This window comes from Malus sylvestris, chromosome 5 (genome assembly GCF_916048215.2).
Source record: "Malus sylvestris chromosome 5, drMalSylv7.2, whole genome shotgun sequence".
NCBI lineage: Eukaryota > Viridiplantae > Streptophyta > Magnoliopsida > Rosales > Rosaceae > Malus > Malus sylvestris.
This window is the reverse complement of record NC_062264.1, coordinates 22,820,169-22,838,648: the sequence shown is the minus strand read 5'-3', so window position 1 is coordinate 22,838,648 and position 18,480 is coordinate 22,820,169. Positions and strand designations below refer to the sequence as shown.

The window sequence follows — 18,480 nt, the reverse complement described above, 5'->3', positions numbered from 1 at the left end:
TGGAGATGATACTATAGCTTTGAGCTTGCAGGTATGTATGTAAAACCTTGTCAATATCTTCTTGTTGAATTCAAAATATTTCTTACTCCTCAGGAGAATCATCTTTCCCATCTTAATTGTATTAATGATTATTTTTTCAATTAAAGCGTACTCAACTTTTTGCACAACTGAACACAAATGTTTTCAGTTAGTTGACTTTGCATATGACTTTGGGTTACATGACAATTCTGATAGAAGAAAAGAAAAAGTGTACGCTTGAATTGGTCAAAGATTGTATTGTACATATTTGTCAAATTTACTTAGAAAGAAGAATTTAAGAGTTTTAAAACTTTAGCTATGTATTATAAACACCTATTTTTAATTCTTTGTTGAACATAAAGATGCTAATAGATTTTAATATATTCCACCTGTTTAACACAGTTTTAAAACTCATGGCATCACGTGGGCTCAATTGCTTGTAAGAGACTATTTACAAAAAATGTTGATGCACAAAATAAGTGAGACTTTTAAACGACGTAAAGTGTCAAATTCGTCACCTTGGCAAAGTTACTCCAGTCACCTAGTGAGGCTAATATGTAAAGATATAGAGACAGGAAAGTAAACAGAAGATGTACCTGGTTCACCGTAAGTTGGGTTACAGCCACGAGGGTAAATGAGTTCTTATTAATGGTGAAGAGTTTACACAATACACACGTTCAAGCATGAAATTGGTTCCAAATGGAATATCCTATAATTAAAATTCTATATATGCTTGACTGGCTAGTCATCAACCCTTGTCAACTAAGATCACGCTTGTCAGTTAACCATCAGCGGAAATAATCAATTTAAAAACTAGGTTTATAGAAATGTCCCTAGTTAACTGAGGTCCAGTCTAGTATAAATGCAAACCTTGATAAGCTTAGATACATGGACAAGTCTATATGCAAGTCAAGATGATCATGTATCATATACAAGATGTAAGAAATAAATCCAGGGAAGGCAATAGTACACACAAGATGTTTTTGGCCGGAGAAAAATCACCTCTAGGGTTAAAAGTAGGGGACTCTCCACTGAGTCCAATCCACTAGTGAAATCAAGATTCTTACAATATAACCACACAAGCTCAATTCCTAGTTCCTAATCTATGGAGCAACTTGTACCTTTGTGCAACCTTCCCTTTCACGAGATGGATTCCTTCGGTCTTCACGAAGTGGCAGCTCCTTTTGAGCTCTTCATCTTATGGCACCGAAATCAAATCAACTTATGGAAATGATGTTATGATGAAGTTGATGGCTAGTCAGTTTTAGCAGTCAAACACTTGAAAGATGAAACTAATGTGAATCCAAAAATCGGTCAGCTCAAAGATTTAAAACTAGAAAATTCCCTAAAACAAAGATCAAAATCATGAAAACAATGCTACCCTAATATGCAATGATCTGGATAATCAGAAAATATAAATCTCCTAGCCAAGTTGAAAAAACCCTAGATTAAATTTTTATAGTGGGCTTTGTTTTAGACAAGACGAGGGAGAAGAAAAAGCACGTGTCATGTGTAAAAGAAAACTAGAAAGATCTAAGGCTGAAAAACCATTTTCGGTAAAAAGCAGTCAGATGGCTCATGTGGGTTGTCTTAAAGTGTGTGCTCAGCTCGCGTGATAGCAACGACAAGTTTTGACGACACAGAACCACTAGACAGAATGAACTGGAAATAATGACATGAAATACATATGAATGAACAAACCTTTGATGAGAGAAGTTAAGCTCTTGAAGTGATATTTCCAGCAGCATGATCCTAAAAGTTGCAATTTAACCCTAAATCTAAGGAGAACATGTGTGGTACAATTGATTACATTTAACAAGGGAAGCCAAACAATAAAACTAGACTTCACAAAGCACAATCATTATGAGTGAGTTCTAATTACGAGTTGAAGTACAATAATGACATTAGGAATTAATTGTAGGAGAATAACCTCCTTGTATAGTTGAGGAGAGTCTTCGGCTCCCTTTCGCGATTGATATGGGACTCTAGGAGTTTTATTCTGGTGTTGACACGTTTTACGTTGTGATTGGTCTCTTGGAGAGGAACTCGTGTGCTTCTAACTGGTGCTCGCTAGTTTCGTGAGTGATGAAGTATGGTACAAACAACAAATATCAAATTTTCATAAAGCTCTTAAATCTCGATTTTATCTATTCAGACGAGATTACTTTGCCTAGTCTCGATTATGGTCATTTACTTTTGTAAATCTTGTTGTTCCCTTTGAATCCATATAATATGGGCCAAATTTGACAAGATCACAACTACAGTTAACTCGAACAATTTAAACAGTCCAAAACATGAACTTTGGGGAATATGACAGTGATAAATAACCTATGAACCTGTAAAATAACAATTCTTTAATCATTTTTCTTAATTCAACGTCCCTCCCTTCTTTAATGTTCCAACGTAACGACGACTGCAAAATATAAGAGCACTGTCATGATTATCCATATCACCATACCAATTTACCATGTTATTTATACAATAGATCATATTTCAAATATGCAAATAGGTGACAGTCCATTAACATTCGCATGAAAAAGCAGGGATACCAAGATCTAATATGCTACGAAGAAAGCAACGGCGTGGTTTAGTTAAAAGATTACCTCCATACCTTTAACGGTAGCATCCTTTGCAACCATTGATGCTTTATACTGTGGGGACATTAGAGTCACCAGTACAGTTTGCCAACCTGAAGTGTACGCGGAGAACTGCGAATCCTATTGTAACAAATTTGTGATTCTATCAATTATAAAGAAATTAGCGATAATGATAATGCAAATCTCTATCATAAGTAGCAGCGGTCTCTCATACAGATCAGAAATTAAGGAAATCATTTGGAAGCTATATCAGTTATATAAACTGATCAAATAACTTCCGAGTCCAAGCATTTTTCAGCATCGTTATTACCTTGAGGTTAAGTTCCCTCTGAAGACTGGTGTTGAAAAGGCTTGTCGCAAGCCAATTGCATGTAGATAAAAAACCTGTAGAGACATACAATGGAGAGAAAAGTTTACTACAAAATATGTAAGCAGTTATGATGGAAATGGCCACATCAATATACCTCACTAGTAGAAAAAACTACTTGCACGACAAACGTTTGCGCGACAACGAAAAAATCGTTGCGCAAGATAGTTTTGCGTGATGGAAGAGGATTTTAGTCGCACAAGAAATGTCAGCTTTGCGCGACGCATAACTTTGTTGCGTAAATAAACTTTGCTAGACGAAAACAATACACTTGTCGCGTCTATTAGAAAAACCGCGGGTAAATTTTTGGTGCAAAAAACATGCATGACGAAGGGTGAATCTTTACGTGACGAAGGATTCGTCACGCAAGTCACTGTTAGAGGAATCAATGTTGTATTTAGTGTAGATGTTTGTGTGACACAGCATTCGTCGTGCAAAGTCCCTAACCTTCCTATAAATATGCCCTTATGCTAACCTTATTCTTCACAGTTATGTTCGTGCTGTGATGGAGGATAAAAAATGGGATGAGAGCGTGCCCGTCAACCCGTATGATTTGAGACAACATGTGGAGTTCGCGCATGCGATTGTAGTAGCCATGGGGAATAATTGTCCTACTGCTAAGTGGCGTTCTTGGACATATGTGCCCGACAATGTCAAGAAGGTGGTGATGGATGAATTATTAGTAAGTATGTTGTTGATGGATCAATAATTAATTTTGTGAATTTTGTTTTGTTATATGTTGGAATTAATTATTTGCATATATGTGTAACAGTGTTAGTATACTCTTGATGATGATATGAACGAAGAGTTGATGAAGTTGATGGAGAACTGTAATCGTCTGTCGTCGCGCAAGACCACTTAGCATGACGACTACTACTATTCGTCACGCAAAGGGTTCTTAACACGGTCAGACTGTCAGTCACACATTAAATGCTTGCATTTACAGCGGGCAGTTATAACAACCTAGCGCAACCAAGTATTCGTCGCTCAAAATGTGTCGAGTTTTATATAAACCCAATTTTAGAACCTTATTTTGCAAAGGTTTTATATCAAACGATGGCCTATTCGGCTTTAGAGTCAACGAAAGGTTGGGAAGGAGAAGGTTCTCGTGAAGAGAAAGGTAAAAAAAAAATTATTGTTGAGTTAATTGTTTTACATTTGATATGGTTGAAATTATTGTTTTAATAGGCTATTACATTTTAAATTTTTGTGGTAGGAAACAAAATGAAGAAAGCTGTGGTGACATTATAGAGGTACTGACGTAAGCGTTTGCGCTCGTTTGCTAACAAAAGTTCAGCTGAAGCTTACGGCGAACTTATTTGCGATATAGGGGGATTGGTGCGGGAGAAATGTTGTGTCGAGTTTAAATGTTGGAAAATGGTGTCTGTGGACGTGAAGAACTTCATGGTGCAGCAGTTATCGATAAGTTTATATTAAAGAATGTGTAATTGTTTTGTTTAAAAATAACATTTTTGCAATATTTAATTTAATTTTATTGCAATTACATTTTGTTTGGGATGTTGATGAAACTGATGAGAAGCAACGGAAGTATGTCGACAAGCTTTTCAAGAAGTAGTTTCAGGAGTGGAAGTTAGATGTACAGAGGGCTGCAGAGCACGCACAAGTTGACATTAGTTATAATATATATTTTAGTTAATAAATTAGTTTTAATAAATGTTTTGGTAATATATAATTTGGTTTGATAATTTTAATTGGATAAAAACAAATTTACATTAAGAAAGAAAACAGAAAAAAAAAAGTAACTTGCGAGACGAATATAGTGTTCGTCGCGCAAATAGATTACATTATTAAATTATAAAAAAAATGAAAAAGAGAATTTTGCAAAAAAAAAAAAAAGGATACTTGCCCAAGGAAACTTCAGCAACGAATTATGTGTTTGTCGCACAAAGTGGTTCTTCCAAAAGTAATCTTGATAACCTGACGTTAGTTGCAGAAGGAGAAAACTGCAGTTTTATGTAGATTTCTCCCCTGCAATTTTTCCCTTCGTTTTTCTTCAATTTGGGATTCGTCGGTCCCATTTTCTCTCAATTTCTTCCTCTAAAACTTTGTCCATCTAAATCTCTAGGTTGATCGACGTATTTCGTTGTGTTTGGTAAGGGTTTTATTTTTTCTTATTTTCATTTAAAATTATCAATATCACTTCATACTAGCACCGTGAAATTCGTTGTGTATAGGGATATTGTGTGTGACTAGCATTCGGTGGATAACGATTTGGAAGGTATTCTTTTAATTTTATTTAAAAAATATATGAATTAGTTAAAGTATATTGAAATTATGTTGTGAAATTTTTTTATATTAAGTTGCTAAATTATATTGATTTTTATGTTATTATTATGTTTAATGTTGAATTGTATATGTACAAATTTGTATTTGACATACAAATATGTGTTGTGATGTACAAAGTTAATTGTAATTAACTTTGTACTTGTTTTATTTAGTAAAACTTAGGGCTGGTTTGGTATTGCTGTGCTTTGAAAAAAAGCTGCTATGAGAATAAGCGGCTGTTCTGTGAGAATAAGCGGTTGTGAAATAAATCAGCAGTGTTTGGTAAACTTTTTTGTAAAAGTGCTTTTGGAAAAAAAAGCAGTCTGATAGTGGATCTTTTCATTAAAGGAGCACTGTAGTTCTATGTGCTTTGAAAAAAAGCCAGTTTTCCAAAGCTACAAATTACAGCTTCAGCTTTTTCCTTTGATTTCAGCTTATTCTCACAGCAGCTTCCAAAATAAGCCTTTTTTTTTAAGTTTACTAAACACCAAAAACACTCCCAGCTTTTTTTCATAGGAGCTTTTTTTAAAATCACCTCAACCCCAAACTGGGGCTTAGTTTCCCGTTTGAGGATTAGTTGGATGTCGTGCTTGAATTGTTCCATTATTTGGACAGTTTGGGAATGCAAAGTTACGCGGCGTAGTTTACGGTTAGGATTAGGTTTCGATCATGGGAATTTTGGTGTCATCTCCGTACGTTCTTCGGGTGGCACATAGGTATTTCATATTTATGTCGTGCACTTGAAGAACTGTACAAAGATGTTGTCAAAATTTCTCCACATTAAAATCTAATTCGAAGACATAATTTTGCATTCCTGAATGGGATGGGGCCCTTACCGGAGGCATAAGGTGAGAAAATCATGTAGATGTTGTTGTGATTGTTGCACTGTTATTGTGGTGGCAGGAATGATGGACAAAACGTGGATGCATAACCCGAACTGATGCGCCAACAAATACTTGGACGAATTGAGGATTTTATTCTTTGCACGTACACACAACATGGGTGCAACTAGAATCCGGTATCCTTGTAGGGGTGTAACAACACGTTAAGGGAAACTTTTGAAAATGTTCGATTTCATTTAGTAAGGAATCGAATGGTGAAGACCTATAATATTTGGAACCATCACAGGAAACAATTACACAATGCTTCGTCTTCAAACGTGACAACAGTGGGCCATGTTGAACCTAATATGGATCCTAATGAACAAGTCATGGAAATCTTAAATGACGTTTTTCCATTTGCGTCGACAAATACCAATCAGGAAGTGGAAGATGACGTGCCTACACCAATGGATAGGGAGAATTGAAGAATATGAAAAATTATTAAAAAAATGCCAACCAAGAGTTATACCCAAGGTGTGAGGGATTTTCCATTCTCACAACTATTGTGGAACTAATGCACGGAAAAATAAAGTATCGTATGTTGAACCAGTGTTTTGATTATTTTTTGGGGGTTTATCAAGAGAATGCTACCAAAGGACAATTGTTTGCTGAAAGACCATAGAAACGCTCAAAAGGTGTTGAATGGTCTCTGATTGGGTTATGAAAAAAATTCACGCTTGCAAAAACAATTGTGTACTATTCTATAAGGAGAATGAAGCATTGGATAAATGTCCTATATGCAATGAGTCGAGGTTCAAAATGTCATCTCAGAATAGATTGATGAAGATTCCACAAAAAGTCATGCATTATTTACCTTTGAAGCGTAGGTTGCAGCGGTTATATATGTCAACACATACTGCCACCGACATGAGATGGCATAACGAAAAGTGGGTAGATGACGATGTCCTGAGGCATCCTGCTGATGAAGAAGCATGGAAAGAGTTTGATCGAATGTTCCCTGGTTTTGTTGCTAATCCTTGGAACATTAGATTGGGACTTGCCACTGACGAATTCAATTCGTTCGGGGTTCTAAACCAACACCACAATACTTGGCCGATTTTTGTATTTTTGTATAATTTGCCGCCATGGAAATGTATGAAAAAAAAGATTAATGATGATGACTCTATTGATAACTGAGGATCCTGGTCGGGTGATTAGATTTTGGAATAGCTTAACTGGTAGGATTTTGCTCTGTTCGGGACAAATGTCAGTAGGACCATACCTTCTACACTTATGAACTGGGCATACAAGTCTATGTTTTTTGAGCTCCCGTATTGGTCAAAACTAAAATTGAGTCACAACCTTGATGTTATGCATGTTGAGAAAAATGTATTTGACACATTGGTTAGCACAATTCTAGATATTGAGGGCAAGACGAAGGACACGATCAAAGCTCGTCTTGATTTGGAACAATTGGGAATACAACGAGGTTTATGGATGAATAGGGACAATGATAAAGCCATAAGGGATCTTGAGTTTTTTTTTTTTTTTTTTTTTTTTTTGTGAAACTGAATGACAAAAAATAATTTTTAAAGTTTTTGTTGTCTGTAAAGTTTCTCGATGGGTATGCTTCAAATATCGCGCATTACGTGAACATTGACATGGGTAAATTAGCTGGCCTAAAAAGTTATGACTGCCATGTGGTTCTGCAATGCCTACTTCCTGTTGGTATTAGACATCTCTTGGCAGATGATGTGGTGAAACCAATTATGTTGTTGTCCAGTTTTTTTTCTCAATTGACATCAAGAACATTGCGAAAGACGGATGTTAATCAGTTGCGCCATGACATTGTGCAAGTTCTATGCAAGTTTGAGATTATATTTCCTCCGGCTTTCTTCACAAGTATGATCTACGCGATGGTTCACTTACTGGATGAGGCATTGCTTGTTGGACTAGACAACTTTCGATGGATGTATCCAATAGAAAGGTATTTATTCCTCGTCATATTTTTTAATCAATATCTTACGATTAGTAAAATTTGTATCGTATCGTTTTATTTTGGCAGGCTTCTCGGAGACTTGAAGGAAAGTGTACGAAACAAAGCGAAGCCCAAATGATCAATTATACAAGCTTGGGTGGCATATGAGGTGTTCGTGGCTGGAATTTCTGTCGGGGATGTCTCCTAGCCGACGAGCACATAGCTCCCCGAGAGGTTGGCGCCGGTTGATGCTTTCTGTCGGGCTTCTGCTTTACTGGCGGGCTTGTCGGGCAAGGCAGAAAGAGAAGGACAGAGTTAACTTTGAAAGATGCCTTTGTGGGGCCTTAGGTATAGGCTTTGAGGCTCACAATCAAGATTAACTTTTTAAGTGCTCAGGCGTGCCACTGCCATCTTTAGCATGGCAGATGTAAAATGGATGTTGAATTTTAGTTGTACATGTACTCGAGAGGCTGTGTTAGTTATGACAGGTGCCTTTGTGGGGCCTTAGGTGTAAGCCTTGAGGCTTCCGATCAAGAACTAACCCAGTACTCAAATATACGATGTCTGTTTTATTGTTTGTAGAAGTGTTATAACCATTATACTTCTGATTATCCAAGCTCGCAGAGCAGAATGAACTCAAATATGTGCCTTTGTAGGGCCTTAGATATAGGCCTTAAGGCTTCCCATCAGAATTCCTTCTATATTCAAACGTTCTACTATAATCATAATATAATAGAAATAAAACTAAGAGATAGGTCGATTACTTGCGCCCTAAGTAACTTCGGACTTCTTGTTATCAAAGCTTGTCGTGGATGGGTGAAGTCCACATAAGGTTCTTTTTTATGCCTTGAGGCCAAGGACTTTTGAATGATCAATCTTATATGCCCGAGAGCTTAGAACTTAGATCTGGTTTGAACTGTGAAGACATATTCAAATTGGATTCAATAACTGAGAGAGTCTTTTAATCATCATCTTCTAGAAATAACTTGAATACAACTGGAAGTATACAACATAGTGCTAGGCTAATGAATGAAAAGACAAAAACAAAGAGGGTCGGGCAAGGCTGATCGTCTTGCAACTTCCTATCTTTATGGTTTATCAAGGGGTTTGAGAGCTTTAGAAAGGGGGGGTAGGGAGATGAGTTTACAGAAAGAAATCGATACTACAGCAAGCTTAGGACAAGGTAGCAGAGCTATTACAAAGGCTTTAGGTGAAGGTTTATCCCAAAAGGGATGAAGGCTTGGGCTGACTACAGCTTCATTTGAAGGCAAATCTGGTTTTGAGCAGAGTTTGTGCTTGTATTTGTTTGTTTGATTGAGTGTCTTTAGTTCTGATTTCTCTTTCTTCTTTTATAGACACTTCGGCTTGGCCTCCTGTAACAGTAATCTTGCCTGAATGCAGCTTGAAGGGTAATGACTCATCAGCTATTTACTTGTATTGCCATTGTAAAGTGCTTTTGGGCTGATTAGTTGGCTGGTCTGTACCACTTGGTCTCTAGGCAGGTGAGCAAGTGGTGCAAATGATCTGCACCTAGTCGGGAAAGGCCTTTTCTGCCTTCTGGGCTTTGGTTGGGCTTCGAGCTTTTCCCTTTTCCAGAGCTTCTTTTGGGCCAACTCCTTCTTGAGCCAAAGTTCAAGTTTTAACCCAACCATGAGGTGCTTACATTTTGTGGAATGTATTTAAAGGATGTTGAGACAACTTTCAATCGTCCTTCTCGCAATAATGATGAGGGTGTGAGAAGGGAGAAACTTTCAGTTTTTGCCCAAATCGCTCGACAATTATGACGAGACATGGAGGTAGCACATTGGTTCATACTCAACAATTTTAACAAGACATTGTTATACGTAGACGAGCATGAAGATATGATAAAGCAGGCACATCCTTCACATTTGTATGTCAAGAAACACCGTGAATTGTTTTCGCGGTGGTTTCTCAAATATTTAAGTTTCAAGTGTTTTGTATTGGACATATATATAGTACCAATTATTTTGTTGGAACTAACAAATTTAAATGTTTGTCTAATATTAGGTGAATCAATTGAAAGCATCGAATTCCCCGGCTTATAGTGAAGAATTATATGACCAATTCAAGTTGAATTGTACTCGGGTTGCCATGTCAACGGTGTCAAGTTCTTAGCGGGTGCATGAGATGACAAGTTGTGTATGCAAAGCAGCGGTGTTCATGTCCCAAGTGGAGGCGAAAGTACAAACATTGAATTCTATGGCAAACTAACAAGTGTTGTGCAATTGCTTTACAAAGACCGGTGTCAAGTGATCCTATTTAAGTGTCGATGGTCTGATACAAACCCAAATAGACAGGGAAGTGTGAAAAGAGATCATGGATTACTATCAGTGAACACTACCAAAACTTGGTACGATGACGACCTTTACATCTTAGCAAATATGGCAAAACAAATTGTGTATCTAGATGACCCTAAAGCCCAGAGGGGTAGGAGAGTTGTTCAGAAGATGGATCTTAGGAACGCGTATGCTATACCAGAAGAAAACCTTATTGATAACGACATCGACAATGTTGCTGACCAATGTCTAGAATCTTCGATGGAAATTGGTGTTCAAAACACTCCGATATACTAATCTTATCCAAGAACCATTTCAGATAGAATGAGTATCTTCAATCGAAATACCAATTCATTTGATCACAATTGACCTCGGTAATCTTCCACGATACGATGGTCTAATGCGCATAAACGACAATGGTGACGTACCTATTGATGATGAAGAATGAGACACTAAAAATGATAATAGTGACGAAAGTGAAAGCTATTATAGTTCGGATCGAGATGAATGCAATTTATTTGTAACTTTTTTTGTAAAACACATTAAATGGTTAATGCATTATATAAATTAAATTATATATATATATAATTTTAAATTAAATTTTATACCCCTAAAAACTATAATAATTATACGTACAAAATAAATAGATTTAAATCTACTTAATATATATATATATATATATACCATTGAACTTGATGTGATACGAATTATTCGAAACTAATTTCAACGATCCAACCGTCAAACTTGCTTGTATATGCTTCGAGATCGCATCATTAAAGAATCGCAAAAAAAAAAAAAACATTCAGAGATCAAGTAACCGAACAAAACTTTTCGACGGTTATAAAACGAAAAATCACGATTTAACGGTTATTATAACTCCGATTTTGATGATTTTTTAAAGCTACACTCCTTGACCCTATATGAATACAATGAATGAATTCGATCTTCAATTTAAAATATTTACACTAGTAGGTACCACAAAATCTTATGTTATACTTAATGAAAGTATGAATACACTCTTAAGTGTTAGTGAATCTATTGTTTTGATGGGATACGCATTCTACGAAACTAGTTTCAACGATCCAAACGTCAAACATGTTTGTATATACTTCGAGATTGTATACGCCAAAAATTGCAAAAAACAAACATTCAGAGATTAAGTAACCGAACAAAACGTTTCGACGGTTATAAAACGAAAAATCATGATTTAATGGTTATTTTAATTCCGATTTTGATGATTTTTTACAGCTACACTCCTTGACCCTATATGAATACAATGAATGAATTCGATCTTCAATTTAAAAAATTACACTAGTGGATACCACAAAATCTTATGTTATACTTACTGATAATATGAATAAACTATAATAATTATATATATTAATTTAACAATTTTATACCCCTAAAAACTAAAATAATTATAATATATATATATATATATATATATATATATATATTAAATTATGTGTTTTAATGTTTTGAAGTAATATTTATGTGCCAAAGTGTGCAAATTTTAGAAATTTTTTTTTTTTTTAACGGGTCATAACGGGTCAGGTCACTTTAAAGTGACCCGACCTGTCAAGGACCTGTTAAGATAACAGGTGTGACACGACACGACCCTAAAGTGACCTGACCTGTTAAGGACCTGTTAAGATAACAGGTGTGACACGACACGACCCGTTAAGATAAACAGGTGTTACACAAAAACGACACGAACACGATAGTCACGACCCGTTTGCCAGGCCTACTCACCGGTGCCCCCACACTCCAGACCAGATGTCGCAATCGGGATCCACAACCAATGCCTCGGGTACACAGCCAAGTATACTATCCTAATTTACTCCCTCATTCCCATGTTAACTTAGTTTTGTTATTTTAGGTTCATTTTGTTAAGTTATGTCCTTTAAGGATTAAAAAGTTATCATATATATATATATTGTTTATTGTTGTCATCGTTCCGAATCTATTATTAAACTATTGTGATCATTGTGTTGGATACGTATATTGTTTATATTATTTTCAATGTTTTGGGAAATATTTTAATTATAGGGAGGTTATGCCAAAATTTAGTATGATTTGTTATTAGTTTTGGGTTAACGTTAATTTTTCATTTCCTTGCAGCCAAGAAAAACACTGGGGGAACCTTGTCGGCAATTGAAGACAACGAAGGTCACCCGAGTGACTAACGGTCGTATCACAATTGGATATGATGAGCGACATCGGCCATTACCAACAGTGGAGTAGCATAGTGCATTGGCCCACGACATTGGGAACGTCGTGCATACCTTTTGCCCTATGCGGTGGAAGTCTTGGAAGGCGATGCCGGAGAAGGTGAAGAACACGGTGCGCAATCATTTGTCGGTAAGTATTTTTGCCTTTTTAATGCTTTTCATGTAAAATTTATATATTTATATTTATTAATGTCTTTTATTACTAATACTTTCATAATATTTGTTACATTGTAGAGAAACTACAATTTGGATGACATCAACGAGGACATGTTGGCGTACCTCAATTGGCTTTACTCCGAACGCTACTAGCAGTGGAAGAGTGACTTGCACCAGTATTTCGAGATGTTTGGTGATCCGCAGGTCACTCTCGAGGAAGGTTGCCCAAATGAGCTTGAAGACCGACAAGATAGTTGGGTTTGGCTTTGCGGTTATTTTCAGGAGCCGGGCTATGTGGTGCGTTTTTAATTAGGACTTATTTCATGTTACTTCTTAAATTTTTTACTAATGTTTATTATGATTTTTTTTATGTTCTTTAAATATTACAACTAATATGTTTACTTTGCGTATAACAGAAGAAGGCGAAGACAAATAAGGGCAATCTGGAAGAAGACTCTTCTTCACCATTCGGTTTCAAAGCCTTTCTCATATAGGATGGAGATGCGCGGAAGGTATATATTACAACTTTCATTTCAAATTTTAAAATGTCGCTAATAATTTTTGTTTATGTTTTCGTACTAACATTTTGCTTATCTTTTTCTATTTCATGAGGGTTCAAAATTCCCGGAGATCGACGTCTTTGCTGACGTTTATGTTTAGCCTGGGATGAGTTGACCGAGTCCTTTCATGTAAGTGATTTCCTAGGCATTAAAGATTTATACTAATTATTTCAAATTGTTTTTTTTATTAATAATCCATGTTTTTTCACAGGAGACTATGGTGGAGAAGGGTTAGTCGTTGCTTCAGGAGTCCGCCTCCCAGCTTCACTTGGACACACCAAGTATATGGATCCCCCCGAAGATGCAGGCTTTCACATCCTTACCGAGACATTCGACCACACTTTCGGTCAGAGGCTAGGGACATATTGTCGAGGGATGGAAACCTTGGTGATTGAAACTAAAAATAGTACAAGGCATATCAAAGAGGTTATGCTTGTTCCTGATTTAGATAAAAACTTGCTAAGTGTAGGTCAAATGCTACAACATGAATATTTCTTAATGTTTAGAGATGATAAAGTTGAAATATTTAAAGATAGAAGCCTTTAATGACTGTTATGAATGCTCAACAGACTGTACAATTCATTCCTCAACAGACTGCACAATTCATTCCTCAAGACTCATGGATTGTTGATTCTGGTGCATCGCACCACATGACGGCTGATATTGGTTCCTTGTCTCAAGCTACACCATTTGATGGTCTTGAGAAGATAACAATCGAAAATGGTACTGGTTTGTCAATATAGAGTATTGGTTCGACTACATTGCAAACTGATACTCATTCTCTTATTCTTAATAAAGTTTTACATATTCCACACATTGCTAGAAGTTTATTATCTGTGAAGGAATTATGTGTTGATAATAAAAGCTGGTTTATATGTGATGAGATTGATTTTTTTTTTTTGTGCAGGACAAGAGGACAAGGGAAATAGTGTATTAAGGAAAGAGTAAGCCTGAAGAATTGTTCTAGATTCCAGTGGTCAAGTATGGAAAAGGGTTGAAATGTAGTTCAAGGAATCCAGTGGCATAAGTAGGTAAAACAATAAAGTTTGATGTTTGGCATCAGAGGTTGGGGCTTCATTCCTCTGAGATATTGTCATCAATGTTACAACAATCCAATATTTCAGTTTCTGTACACAGTAGTGATAGTGTCTGTATCCCGTGTATTCAAGGAAAGATATCTAGAGTTCCATTTCCATCTAGATCAGCTAAATGTACATCTCCTTTTGACAAGATCCATACTGATATTTGGGGTCCAGCTCCTGTAAAATCCATAAAGGGATATAGATATTATGTAACACTGATTGATGAATATACTAGATATGTGTGGATTTTTCCCATGTGCAATAAATTAGATGTCTTTGCAATTTTTGTGAAATTCTACAATTTTGTTCTTATACAGTTTGGGATACACATTAAAGCTTTACAAACAGATGTGGGAGGGGAATATACTAGCAAGAGTTTTACTTCTTTTCTTGCAAGTAAGGGTGTTAACCAGCTAATTTCATGCCCTTACACTCCACAACAGAATGGATTGGCTGAGAGAAAACATAGACACATAGTTGAAACTACAATCACTTTGCTTAATGCTGCTGGTTTACAATCTGAATTCTGGTATTTTGCTTGTGCACATTCAGTGTTTCTGATTAACTGAATGCATTGCAAAACATTGTCCATAAGTTCACCTTATTTCTTGTTGTATAAAAAGGCTCCAGATTTGAAGTTATTGAAGATTTTTGGGTCTGCAGTTTTCCTTGGTTAAGACCCTATAATGCAAATAAGCTCTAGCCCAGGTCTGCTATGTGTGTGTTTCTAGGATATTCAATGGCATATAAGGGTGTGATATGTTTCAACTTACATACAAGGAAATATATAATTTCTATACATGTGGTATTTGATGAGTCTAGATTTCCTAGTAAATTGTATAAACCACAATAAGTGACAGTATCTCATAGTAAAGAATCTCATCATTTCACACCAGTTATTGTTCCACTCCAGTGTCACAGAATCAATCGACCACAAGTACAGAAGCAATGCATGGTTCAACATAGTCTGGACCACAAGTATCTGGAGTAAATGGTCAGTTTCAACATTGCTCTCAGGATGCCATCAGTTCACCAACATCAAGTACTCAGGTTCATAACAGTTCATCAACATATCAATCTTCAACACCAGATTCAGAATCACCTCCTGGCTATACTCTTTCCATTCATCATGATACACCTCCCTTGCTTCTTGTCCTAGATCCTGCACAACTACAGGTAGTTCTTCCCTTTTCTAATTCTTCTAGTTCAATTTCATCTGAGCTAAGACATCATGGTGTACAAACTAGACTTCAAACAGGTGCAATCCAAAGGAAGAACCATGCCAATTTTCTAGCATTACTACCTGAGTTATCATCACTACAACTCATGGATTCAATCTTTGACAATCAAATATTAGATCAGTCTTCTGTTGGTTTTTCCTTCTTGGCTAATATTACTGATATAGAAGAGCCTAAGACTTTTAAATGTGCTTCCAATAAAGTGGAATGGCAACAAGCTATGCAGGAGGAATTTGATGCTTTAAAAGCACAGGGAACATGGGTCTTGGTACCACCTCCATCAAATAGAGCTATTATTGGGAGTAAGTGGGTGTATAAGGTGAAAAAAGAATCCAGATGGGTCTGTATCAAGGTTTAAAGCTCGCTTGGTTGCACAGGGGTATACTCAAGAACGAGGTCCCGATTATTCTGAGACGTTTAGTCCAGTGGTTAGACATACCACAGTTCGACTTATATTGGCATTGGCAGCATAATTTAGTTAGTCATTGAGACAGCTAGACATTAAGAATGCATTTTTGCATGGTGATCTTGAAGATGAAGTGTTTATGAAACAGCCCCAAGGTTTTGTCGATCTTGAACATCCAGATCATGTTTGCAAGCTGATCAAATCACTATATGGGTTGAAACAAGCTGCAAGGGCATGGAATTCAAAGTTTACCAGTTATCTTCCAGCTCTTGGTTTTCAAACATCACTTTCAGATACCAGTTTGTTTGTCAAAGTTGATAATGATGACATTATTCTACTTTTGTTCTATGTAGATGATATAATCCTCACTGGATCCAGTTCAGTTAAAGTCCATGAAGTAATTAATAACGTGGCATAGGTATTTGATCTTAAAGACATGGGACCACTCTCTTATTTCTTGGGGCTGCATGTACAATACAATAGTGATGGTTCTTTGTTCATACATCAATCTAAATATGCCAAGGATATGTTAAAGAAAGCTGGAATGGAAAATTGCAAGCCAACTTCAACTCCTTCCAAACCTCATACTCAGTTACTTGCAGATGAAGGCAGTTTGATGTCTGATCCAAGTCATTATAGGAGCATTGATGGTGCTCTCGAGTACCTTACTTTTACTAGACCTGATCCTGCACACTCTGTCAACATGGTATGTCAATATATGACTCAACCCACAGATGGTCATTATTATCTAGTGAAAAGAATACTCAGATATGAGGGGACTATTGATCATGGCCTACACTATATAAAGAGCTCCGATTTTCAGATTGTTGCATATTCAGACTCTGATTGGGCTGCATATATCAATACCAGAAGATCTATATCATGATTTGTTGTATATCTGGGGTCTAATCTGATCTCATGGCAATCTAAGAACCAATCAACCATTTTAAGAAGCTCCACAGAGGCCGAGTACAAAGCATTAGCTCATTGTGCAGCAGATGTGTTTTGGGTTCGATCTGTGCTCAAAGATACTTATCAAGTTTTATCAAAGCCACCTGCACTGCATTGTGACAATCTGTCAGCCTTAGCTTTGAGTTCCAATCCTGTATTTCACTCAAAGATTAAGCATCTTGACACATATTATCATTATGTGCGTGAGAAAGTGCAAAAGGGAGATATTAGTGTGCATTATATTCTAACAAGATCAAGTTGCAGATGTGTTTACCAAAGGTTTGCACAGTCCTGTGTTTATCAAGCATTGCAGACATCTTGGTTTGACATCATCAACATTAGGGCAGCAACCTAAGCCTGGCAATGCCATGCTTAGTTTGAGGAGGGAGTAATGGCAATAGCATATATGTGATATTAGGTGTTATAAGGTGGAAAAATGGATCAAGTTAGTTAGAAATAAGTGGGATTATGATAAAGGGTAATGTTGTAATTCTAGTACTAGGAAGCCTACTATAAAGAGGAATTAGTTAGGTAGTTAGATAGGAGCTTGTAATTCTGACTTGCACAATATTGGATTAGCTTTCTCTCTCTCTCTCTCTCTCTCTCTCTCTCTCTCTCTCTTTTCTCTCGATCTCAGATATCTTCATACCTTCATAACTTCCTCTGAGTTATGAGTATCATGAAGGGCCTCTTCAAGTGATAGTTCTGGATTATTAAACTCTAATACACCTATGCACATATTATTATACAAAAAAAAATAGTTTCTTCCTCTAAAACTAAAAGAAAACATGTAGTTTCATTTTACACCACTAAAAATATGTGAAACTTTTGCAATTAATCAGGGTTAAAAGTATATATTACATACCATTCTTAGTAATATAAATGAGTGGATCATAATATTTTTCCTTTGTGTAGAGCACAAGATCGTGAATTCCTTTTGGATATACATATAACCAATCTGAAGCAGCCTGCAACACCATTTGAAGATAATACGTAAATGTTGGGGAAAAAAACTAATCCTTCAAATGCAAATAGCTCAAAATGATAAATGTGATATTTACCTGTGGACCAATAAGTGCTCCATTAAGCTTAGCTGCCATAATATTTACAAACATTAGAATACAATTGGTGTAAATATTGGAATATAATTAATGTAATTAAGAAGTTAAACTAGGGCAAGAAGTACCAAGAAAATCAAATGATCCGTTTGCAACTTGGATTGTTCTTTTGTGAATTTGGGCAATGTTTTCCCAACAATTGATCGCATGGTGTGTGGATAGTCACCACTTGTTAATGGGACCAAAAACCTACAAAATATGACAATTCCATAAAATAAATAACTTTCATTTTGTATTTTATTTTTTTCAATAAATTGTAAGAGACTTGCTTAATAGTCAAATGAAAACACATTATATACTTGTTCCCTATGTTTACACTATGTTCCAATACTTCATAATATATATTTCATTCTATTTTGTAGTTTATGATGAAA

The 18,480-nt window shown here is 36.1% G+C and overlaps 1 protein-coding gene across 1 annotated transcript; it reads left to right on the top strand.

The window, feature by feature from the left end:
• Nucleotides 1-16,473: 16,473 nt before the first annotated feature.
• Nucleotides 16,474-16,923, top strand: LOC126622666 (uncharacterized mitochondrial protein AtMg00810-like). The gene has a single exon (XM_050291416.1). The coding sequence runs from the start codon at nucleotides 16,474-16,476 to the stop codon at nucleotides 16,921-16,923; it is 450 nt and encodes a 149-aa protein (XP_050147373.1).
• The last annotated feature ends 1,557 nt before the right edge of the window (nucleotides 16,924-18,480 follow it).

Excerpts from the sequence above, each read along its gene's own strand:
- LOC126622666 (XM_050291416.1), top strand. The coding sequence starts at position 16,474 with ATGGGACCACTCTCTTATTTCTTGGGGCTGCATGTACAATACAATAGT.